At 48.2% G+C, this 10,451-nt stretch overlaps 1 protein-coding gene across 1 annotated transcript in view; it reads right to left on the bottom strand.

The window, feature by feature from the left end:
- LOC142246478 (uncharacterized) overlaps positions 1 to 9,495 on the bottom strand; it is a 34,101-nt gene extending 24,606 nt beyond the window's left edge. Inside the window, exons 1-2 of the mRNA XM_075319539.1 lie at positions 9,401 to 9,495; positions 745 to 919 (exon numbers count right to left, since the gene is read on the bottom strand). Coding sequence (XP_075175654.1) covers positions 745 to 793 — 49 coding nt within the window. The 5' untranslated portion in view covers positions 794 to 919; positions 9,401 to 9,495. The remainder of the gene's footprint in view (positions 1 to 744; positions 920 to 9,400) is intronic.
- Positions 9,496 to 10,451: the final 956 nt, after the last annotated feature.

The raw sequence follows: 10,451 nt of genomic DNA on the forward strand, positions 1-10,451 counted from the left end.
CACTCCATTCATTCCCTATTTCACTCATCATCTACTGGCAGCTCCATAGGGTATGAATGGAGCGGCGGTCGAGCATGAGCACTGCGGGTGCCCTGTCGTGCCAATCGGTGTGGAACCCCACTGATCTATAAATTATCACATATCCGACCTCCGGAAAGACTTCATAATCTTTGTGCAGCGCTATGGATTATGTTAGTACTATAACAGCAGAAAAAAGAAATGTAGTAAAAGAAAAAAAAAAAATTCCTCCAGATCTGAGGGAAGGCTTAGCCTTCCTGGTGTCGTGTTGCAGAAAGTCGGTAAAGGGTTGACAAGAAAACTTTTTTTTTCGGGACAGTTTCTCAAAAAATCACAGACAGACAATATTTTTTATGGACACATTATAAAATCATAAAAAAAATCATTGTGATTATAAGTGATCTGTGCCTCCAGCCCATAATTCTCATATGAATCATCAGCTGCTTTCACGGTAAATGATAATTACAGGCAAAATAATCTGTATAAGTTTCTTCAGCTTCAAAAAAAGTCAACAATTGTTTTTTAAGGACGAGGAGATAAAAGTGCCCTGTTTTTAGATACTGTGCAGAAGTTTCTGGAGGGTTGTGGATTCCGGGAAGGGAGTTTTGGGATTCCTACATGTGGAGCACTGATCCCAGCCCTCCCCCACCCAGATGTGTAAACTGAAGCTTCCCAAATCTGTCTCCTCCGCCCTTTATGGAAGAACAGGGGAGAAATAGAACTGACCTGTGTGGTGCAGGAGGAGGAGGAGGACACATTTCTTCATCAGGTCCATTTCTACCCTGGACCCTTCATCAGATTCTCTCAGATATCTCCTGAAAGTAGCTGCATATCCTTCATAATTCTGGATTTCTTCTCCCAGGGAAGCCCTTTGTGCTTATTCTTCAGCTCCGCTCTTCTCCTGCCCGGACACAACTCTATGAATGATACTTTCACTTTCTAGCCTTGACTTTAATGTTTGTTCTGACTTGTTTGATAAGAATTGTGAATACAACTGTTAACATTTATATAGTCAGTATCTTGAAGTCTAAAGGCCACTTCACACATAACGAGATCGCTAACGACATTATTGCTTCGTCACAGTTTCTGTGACGAAACAACGACTTCACCAGCGATCTCGTTATGTTTGACATGTAAGGATCCGCCCCCTGCTGTGAGATCGTTGGTCGTTGCTGAATGTCCTGGGCCATTTCTGGCTCGTTGGAGTCCTGCTGGGCAGGATGGATCTGTATATTTGACACCTACCAACGATCTCGTTAACGACCTAGATGAGAACTTAAAGTGTGACACGTAGGCGTGTAGTTGCGTCACGTTTTCCACACCCCCTCTGCACCGATCGGTTGGCGCTGAGAACAGTAAGCAAACACTCGGGAACGAAAGAGGGATGAATCCGGGTGCAGATGCAGCTTCGATCCGAAAAGCAAGCAAGCAACCGGGAACAAAGTACGAATGAATCCGGGTGGAGTCACAGGTTCTATCCTCAAAGCAATGCTCAAAAAGGGACAAAGGATGAAGCGATACAAAGTTGCCTTCTAGGCCGGCCGCCTAATCAGAACGCTGTGTTGACCACCAATCGGAGCGGAGGGGTGTGGAAAAGGCGACGCATATGCATGCCTACGTGGCTTATAGCGTCAAAAACTACGCCCCTATTTGAGGTCGGAATCGTTACATAGCTTCTGTGTGACAGGGTCCCAACAACCAACGAGATCGTTATACAGGTCGCTGCATCGTTACTAAAGTCGTTGGGAAAATGACTGTGTGACATCTCACCAACGATCTCACCAACGGTTTAACAACGATCCGGATACTGTGACGTAGTAACGATCTCGTTAACGATCTCATTATGTGTGACTGGACCTTTAGGCTACTTACGCACGCTGCGTTTGTTGCCTCATTTTTGTCGCTTTTTTTGGTGCGGTTTTGTTGTCAGCGTTCTGACTTTTGACTTCCCAGCAAAGTGTATGAGAATTCAAATTTGCTGTGCACACTTTGCAGATTTTCGTCTACAGTACCCAGCCAATACCCAGCCAAGATAAAGCCCACAGCTGGGGGCTGGTATTCTTAGACTGGGGAGGCCTATGGTAATTAGGCTCTCCCCAGCCTAAAAATATGAACCAGCAGCCATCCATTAGATGCGACAGTCCCGGCACTTTACCCAGCTCTTCCCGATTGCCCTGGTGCGGTGGCAATAGGGGTAATAAGACGTTAATGGCAGCCCATAGCTGCCACTAATCCTAGATTAGTCATGGCAGGTGTCTATGAGACACCCCCTCATCACTAATCTGTAAGTGAAAGTAAATAGACACAAACACCCCAAAAATCCTTTATTTGAAATAAAAGACAAAAAAGCACTGTCTTTTAGCATTTTATTAAACCCAATTGCACACCTGCAAGGCTGATGTAATCGACACGAGGTCACACAACACTTCCAGCACTGCTACATCTGACACTCACAGCAAGCGCCATAGAACATGACTGCGTACTGTGAGCTGTATGCAGCAACTGAAGTGAGACAGGTGTCAGCAGTTAAGTCACTCAGGTTAGCCGCGGCCACAGCTGAAGTCCTCCTCCCATGACAGCAAATCACCAGAGTGACTGAAGTGAGCCACGTGATCAGCGGTGACATCACTCGGATTATTTGCAGTCAAAGGTGGAGTCCTCCACCTGTAACCGCAAAACAGGCCATGACTGGAGTGTGCCACAGGTGGAGGACTCACCTGAGTGACGTCACCGCTGATCGCGTGGCTCACTTCAGTCATGACCTGAACCTCACAATTCGTGATGTCACTGTCATGATACATGCGATATTGCGGGGCTCGCAACTGTGACATCAGGGGTTCAACAGAGTTTATTCTGATCATGCAGCTCTGTCTGCACTCATAGCGTGCAGTCATGTTCTATGGCGCTCGCTGTGACAGGACAGGGATGTAGCAGAGCTGAATCACCGTGGGACCTCGTGTGGATTACTTCAGACGTGCAGGGGTGTTTGGGGGTTAATAAAGTGGTGAAAGGGGGGCTTTTTGTCTTTTAAATTCAAATAAAGCATTTTTGAGGTGTCTGTGTTTATTTACTTTCACTTATAGATTAGTGATTGGGTCTCATAGACAACTGCCATCACTAATCTAACACTTAGTAGCAGCTGTGGGCTGCAATTAACTCCTTATTACCTCAATTGCCACCGCACCAGGGCAACGGGAGGAGCTGTGCCCAGCGCCTTATAGATGCGCTACTTCTGGGGCGGCTGCGGGCTGCTATTGTTAGGCTGCAAAGGGCCAAATAACAATGGCCCTTCCCACCCTAATAATATCAGCCCCCAGTTGTCTGCTGTTCCTGTGCTGGTTTTCGAAAAATGGGGGGGTTACACATAATTTTTTTTTTAAATAAATCAAATAATTAAAAACAAAAAAGTGTGGGATCCCCCTCTATTTTTCATAACCAGCCAAGGTACAGCAGACAACTGAGGGTTGCAGCCTGCAGCTGCTGCTGTTCCTGTGCTGGATGTGAAAAACGGGGGGGACCGCGCATAATTTTTTTATTCCCAAAAATTAAAAAATAAAACAGATGGCCAAGCTAGCTACCGCTCTATGAAGCTATTCTGTTATTTATTTCTAAATACATTATTTAGTGAGATTATGGGCGGCGCTGTGATTTTCATCAGCAAGTACCCGCCCATAATCTCGTGCCCGCACTTCCCCCTCTGCCTCCACCGTTCTGCGCAAGCGCTGGCCAGATGACCTCACGTAACCTCTTTCCCATCTTGCCCTGGAGCAGGAAATAGATGGGAGGAGCGGAGCAGGACACCACCGATCACGAGGAGACGCGTAGAGGAGCTTACCGACTTACTATTTCCTGCTCCAGGGCAAGATGGGAAAGAGGTGACGTGGGGTCATCTGGCCAGCGCTTGCGCAGAACGGTGGAGGCAGAGGGGAAAGCGCGGGCACGAGACCATGGGCGGGTACTTGCTGATGAAAATCACAGCGCCGCCCATAATCTCATGCCTGCACAACACATCACCAGCGGTCACACTGCACAGTGCAGTCCCGCTAGAGGGGCACGGCGCATGCGCGAGATCTCGGGTGCACTGGGCGGCGTCCTGAGGTATGAAATTGAGCGATGGGGGATGGGGGACGGCTTAAAGCAGCAGGAGGCAGAACATCGAACACCAGACAGCCCGCCCCCGTGTACGATTAACAAGATTTGCATACCACTTTATAAAGTATTTATTTTGGTCTAAAAGGGGGCACAATAACAACAGGAACCTTGCTAGAATGCAGCCCACGAGCTGCAGAAGGGGAATCTTTTAGGTTTAGTGCAAAATCGCGGCGAAAAAAGCACCATCATTACAAGCATTTTTTTCCATTTCTAGGCTCTCTCTGAGGCCTGCAACACACATCCGTGCCTCCGGTACGTGTTTGGTACGTTTTTGTACGTACCGGAGAAACGGAGACACGTTGACCAATGTTGCCCTATGGTAGATGGCACGCACACGTAAAATCACATGGAACGTGTGTCCATGTGGTTAGTACGTGTGTGCGTTTTCCCACATGGCCGACATGTCCGTTTTTGGCGGTCAGCACGCAGGCACGGACTCACTAAAGTCAATGGGTCCGTGCCTGCACGGACGGCACACGTAGCATGTCCGTGTTCAGCACGTACCGTCCGTGTGCGTTTTTAAACGAACAGCTGCTCCAAAGATACGCGGCTTCAGTTAATTTGAAAAAAACAGCCGCTCATTAAACAATCTCGTATTCCCTGCTTCTCCCGCCCACAAGCACCTATGATTGGTTGCAGTTAGACACGCCCACACGCTGAGTGACAGCTGTCTCACTGCAACCAATCACAGCAGCCTGTGGGCAGGTCTATACTGTGCAGTAAAATAAATAATTAAAAAAAAACGACGTGCGGTCCCCCCCAATTTTGATACCAGCCAGGGTAAAGCCATACGGCTGAAGGCTGGTATTCTCAGGATGGGGAGCTCCACGTTATGGGGAGCCCCCAGCCTAACAATATCAGCCAGCAGCCGCCCAGAATTGCTGCATCCATTAGATGAGATAGTTCAGGAATTCTACCCAGCTCTTCTCGATTTGCCCTGGTGTGTTGGCAATCGGGGTAATAAGGAGTTAATGGCAGCAACCCATAGCTGCCACTAAGTCCTAGATTAATCATTGCAGGCGTCTATCAGACCCCCGATGATTAACCTGTAATTTAAAGTTAATAAACACACACAACGAAAAATCCTTTATTTGCAATAAAAAACAATCACAAATACCCTCGTTCACCACTTTATTAAGCCCCAAAACCCCATCCATGTCCGGCGTAATCCACGGAGGTCCCACATCGCTTCCAGCTCTGCTACATGAAGGTGACAGGAGCTGCAGAAGAACACCGCCGCTCCTGTCAGCTCTACGCAGCAACTGAGGTGAGCCGCGCGATCAGCTGTGCTGTCACTGAGGTTACTCTCGGCCACCGCTGGATCCTCCACCTGTGACAGCAAGTCGCCCGAAAGACAGCGATGAAGTCACAGGTGAGTTGTGGTCTCGGGGGGAGGATCCAGCTGGCCGCGGGTAGCCTGAGTGACGGCAGCGCAAATCACGCTGCTCACTTCAGTCACTCAGGGGATTAGGGGTCACCGGTGAGTCCTTCACAGGTGACCGCTAATCAGTACGCGACACCCAGACAGAGCCACGGTATGACAATGAAGTCGGGTGAAGTTCACCCGAGTTCATTCTCATCACGCAACTCTGTCTGCTGTCAGCCGACATGTAACAACAACATTGTGCATCACACACGGACATTCCACATGGACATTACACGTATGCATACACAGCCATTCCACACACACACGGCTAGCATACGCCATCACACGGATGTCATACGTACCAGAGAAACGCCCATTAAAAATGGAACACGGACCCGAAAAACGGAACGTGTCACATGTACGTTTTTTATGCGGAAGTGTGTTTTAGGCCTGACAAGGTGCAGTTTTGGTTGCAGTTTGTGTGCAGAAAAAACTGCAGCGTGCGCATGTAGCATTAAAGGGAACTTGTCACCAGAATTTTTAGTTCTAAACCAAAACTAGCACTTTAAGCAGCGCCTGTGCTGCATTCTATAAAGGTGCATTTTGTCCCCTGACTCCCCCTGTACACCCCACAAATACCTTTATAAAAGGAGGCTAATTTTGCGGCTCCTGTCCCTCCTCTCCGTGCTGATTGCCGTCCTCCTTTGTGTCGTGTGTTTAACACAGGCTCAGGATCAGAGTTCTCTACTACCATCTAAGACCATGCACATTTAAACGGTGTTGTTTTCCTTTGGGCACTTTAGGGTTAACTTCTTCTCTGGTGCTGCAGCAGTTACTCACTCCCTCTGCTTCCTAGAGAGGTTGCTGGATATTCAACTCAGTTGGAACTAGCCCAAGAGCACAGAGGACATTTCTGTTGCTATCTGCTGTGAATGTAGTAAGTCGTTTCTTCTACCCCCTTTTATTTGTACCCTTACCCGTGAACATTTGGTTATTCCCTGGTGCAGGTTTTAGGTGTGTGTGAGTTTTGGTTTACCCCGTCCGTTCTGTGTTGATGGGTTTTTGGGATCTCCGTCCTGGTCAGTCCCCTGGGTGGGGGGGACTTTGTCATCAGGGCCAGGATAGGAGACGGGGCCACATTGGAGGCTCGAAGCTGACTACCTTAAAGTCTACTGTTGGGATAAGGGACATCACAGGGTCCCCAGCCTTAGTGTCATCAAAGGAGGAAGTTGATCAGAGCCTAAAGGAGAGACAGGAACCACAAAATAGGACGTCCATCGAACCGACCCAAGGATTAGCATACATGGCGGAAGATTTTATAAAGGTATTTGCTTTATAGAAAGCAGCACAGGAGCTGCTTAAGGTGCTAGTTTTGGTTTAGAACTAATAAATCTGGTGACAGGTTCCCTTTAATAGCTGAGTATCTATTTCCATTGGAGTCAGGCTGGGCTTTCATTTTCTGTCTACCCCCCCATGTGTTATTGAAGCAGAATGTGTGTCCTTCTTTACAGGGTTACGAGTAATTCCCATCTTAGTATATCGTAGCTGGGATGATATTGCTTCCAAGAAGTGGCCGCCGACTGTCCCATCCATTGCAAAAAAATCATTCCATACTAGGACAGTAAACTTTATCACAAAAACCCAATTTCCACACAATTTCATCCCTGCTATAAAATGAGTCACTTACATTACGTCAGTGATCTTCGCTTTAGCTCGTGTTACCGAGGACAAGGCAGCTGATATCACTGAGGACAAGGCAGCGGATATCACTGAGGACAAGGCAGCGGATATCACTGAGGACAAGGCAGCTGATATCACTGAGGACAAGGCAGCTGAGATAACTGTGGACAAGGCAGCGGATATCACTGAGGACAAGGCAGCGGATATCACTGAGGACAAGGCAGCGGATATCACTGAGGACAAGGCAGCGGATATCACTGAGGACAAGGCAGCGGATATCACTGAGGACAAGGCAGCTGATATAACTGTGGACAAGGCAGCTGATATCACTGTGGACAAGGCAGCTGATATCACTGAGGACAAGGCAGCGGATATCACTCAGGACAAGGCAGCTGATATCACTGAGGACAAGGCAGCTGATATCACTGAAGACAAGGCAGCTGATATCACTGAAGACAAGGCAGCTGATATCACTGAGGACAAGGCAGCGGATATCACTGAATTGTGCTGGCTAAATTATAGAGACTGGTTACTCTAAAGGGAATCTGTCACCCTCAAAACCCAAATTGATCCATTTAGAAATACATGTAGGGGACTCCTACATGTATTTCTAAATCCTACTTGTACTGTAGATTTTACTTTTTTAATTTTATGTTTAAACAGTTTTATTACCTATGTAAATTAAGGCACCTGTCTGACTAGAGAGATGAGCGAACCTGAACTGTAAAGTTAGAGGGTGTGTACCGAACACAGACTAAAAAATCAGTGTCAGAGTTCAGAGTTTGGGAGCTGTATTTATGCTGAACACGATCAAGTATCGCTGTGCTCGGGTACGCTATGTGCTCGGATACACTCGGTGCTAGGCCCAATGTGAGCGTCAGTGTCTGATTGGCTCTCACTGAGGGTAAAATAGCATGATAGGATGTAGTGTGTCCAAAAAAACCCAACACCCTCCCACCCTCGGAAATATTCTGTAGATGGCTGACTGCATGTTGGCGAAGAGCCGAATCGATGCAGGTTCCGGCAGTCGGAACTCCATTAATCTATAAATTATCACATATCCGATCTCTGGAAAGGCTTCTTAATCTTTGTACAGTGCTATAGATTACGTTGGTACTATAACAACAGAAAATAAGAAAGTAGTACAAGAAAAAGGAGATGATTATCTCCAGATCTCAGGAAAGGCTTAAGGCGGCGTTTCACGTGCCGATATGTCGTGCGATCGCACCCGCCACCATCGTTTGTGCGTCACGGGCAATTTGTTGCCCATGTCGCACAAAGTCGTTAACCCCTGTCACACGTACTTACCTCCCGAACGACCTTGCTGTGGGCGGCGAACATCCTCATCCTGAAGTGGGAGGGACGTTCGGCGTCACAGCGACGTCACACAGCGGCCGCCCAATAGAAGCGGAGGGGCGGAGATGAGTGGGACGTAACATCCTGCCCACCTTCTTCCTTCCGCATTGCCGTGGGACGCAGGTAAGCTGTGTTCGTCGTTCCTGAGGTGTCACACAGGAAGAACGATTTTATGAAAATGAGCGGTGTCAACGAGCAACGATAAGGTGAGTATTTTTGATTGTTAACAGTCGCTCCTAGCTGTCACACGCTACGATATGTCAAACAATGCCGGATGTGCGTCACAGAATCCGTGACCCCGACGACATATCGCCCGATATATAGTAGCGTGTGATGCCGGCTTTAGCCTTCCTGGTGTCGTGTTGCAGAAGGTCGGTAAAGGGTTGACAAGAAAACTTTTTTTTTCTTAACAGTTTCTCAAATAATCATGGACAGACAATATTTTTTAAGGACACATTGTAAAACCATAAAAAAATCATCATGATTATAACTGATCCGTGTCTCCAGCCCATAATTCTCATGAGACATCAGCTGCATTCACGGTAAATGATGATAATTACAGGCAAAATAATCTGTATAAAAGTTTTTCAGCTTCAAAAAAATCACGGCGTCAACAAATGTTTTTTAAGTATGAGGAGATAAAAGTGCCCTGTTTTTAGATACTGTACAGAAGTTTCTGGAGGATTGTGGATTCCGGGAAGGGAGTTTTGGGATTCCTACATGTGGAGCACTGATCCCAGCCCTCCCCCACCCAGATGTGTAAACTGAAGCTTCCCAAATCTGTCTCCTCCGCCCTTTATGGAAGAACAGGGAAGAAATAGAACTGACCTGTGTGGTGCAGGAGGAGGAGGAGGACACATTTCTTCATCAGGTCCATTTCTACCTCGGACCCTTCATCAGATTCTTTTAGATATCTCCTGAAAGTATCTGCAAATCCCACATAATTCTGGCTTTCTTCTCCCAGGGAAGCCTTTGTGCTTATCCTTCAGCTCTGCGAATCTCCTGCCCGGACACAACTGTATGAAAAAGTTACTTTCACTTTCCCTCGACCTTTGACTGTGATGTTTGTTCTTTATTGTTTGCTAAGAATTGTGAATACAACCGATTACATTTATATAATCAGTATTTTGAAGTCTAAAGGTGGTGTCACACACAGCGACAACGACGTCGCTGCTAAGTCACCATTTTCTGTAACGTAGCAGCGACGTCCTGTCGCTGTGTGTGACATCCAGCAATGCCCTGGCCCCTGCTGTGAGGTCGCCGGTCGTTGCTGGATGTGTACCGCCCCGCGCTCGGCTGCAGCCGAGCCGCTCGGATCCGGGCTCGTGTGTCGGTGGCTCGAGCGTCTCCGGACTGGGGGTCACGTCGCTCTTGTAAAGGGAGGCTGGCGTGTCGAGTGGGGGTTTTGGATTAGATTTAGAGTTTGTGACGCCACCCATGGGTTGTGGTGAATGTAGGCACCACCGCTGCCGATTATTGGGCACCCCGGGGGAGATGTTGGGGGCAGCTTGTGATGTTAACCCCTCCGTGGGCAGGGGATGGTGGCCCCGGGACCCGGTTGATGTGGTGCAGTGTCGGTGCACGGCCCGCGGGCCCATTAGTACTCACTCGGACAAACACACGGGAGTCTCTGGTAAACCAAACAGTGGATAGTCGGTACCCGCAGCCGGTCGCTTCGGTCCCAAAACGGTTGGTGGTGTCCGTCTTCTCCTGCACATTTTTGAAAATTGTGGACAACCGCGCTTCATCGACAGGAGTCCCGCTCCCCGGCGTGTACGTCGGGTGAGCCCTTTGCCCGCAGGCACTGGCCCGGTGGATCTTTGGCCCTTGGCGGTGGCCGTTATCCGGAATCGGTGGGCTGTTGCCTTCTTTCGGGACT

This window comes from Anomaloglossus baeobatrachus, chromosome 7 (genome assembly GCF_048569485.1).
Source record: "Anomaloglossus baeobatrachus isolate aAnoBae1 chromosome 7, aAnoBae1.hap1, whole genome shotgun sequence".
Classification (NCBI taxonomy): domain Eukaryota; kingdom Metazoa; phylum Chordata; class Amphibia; order Anura; family Aromobatidae; genus Anomaloglossus; species Anomaloglossus baeobatrachus.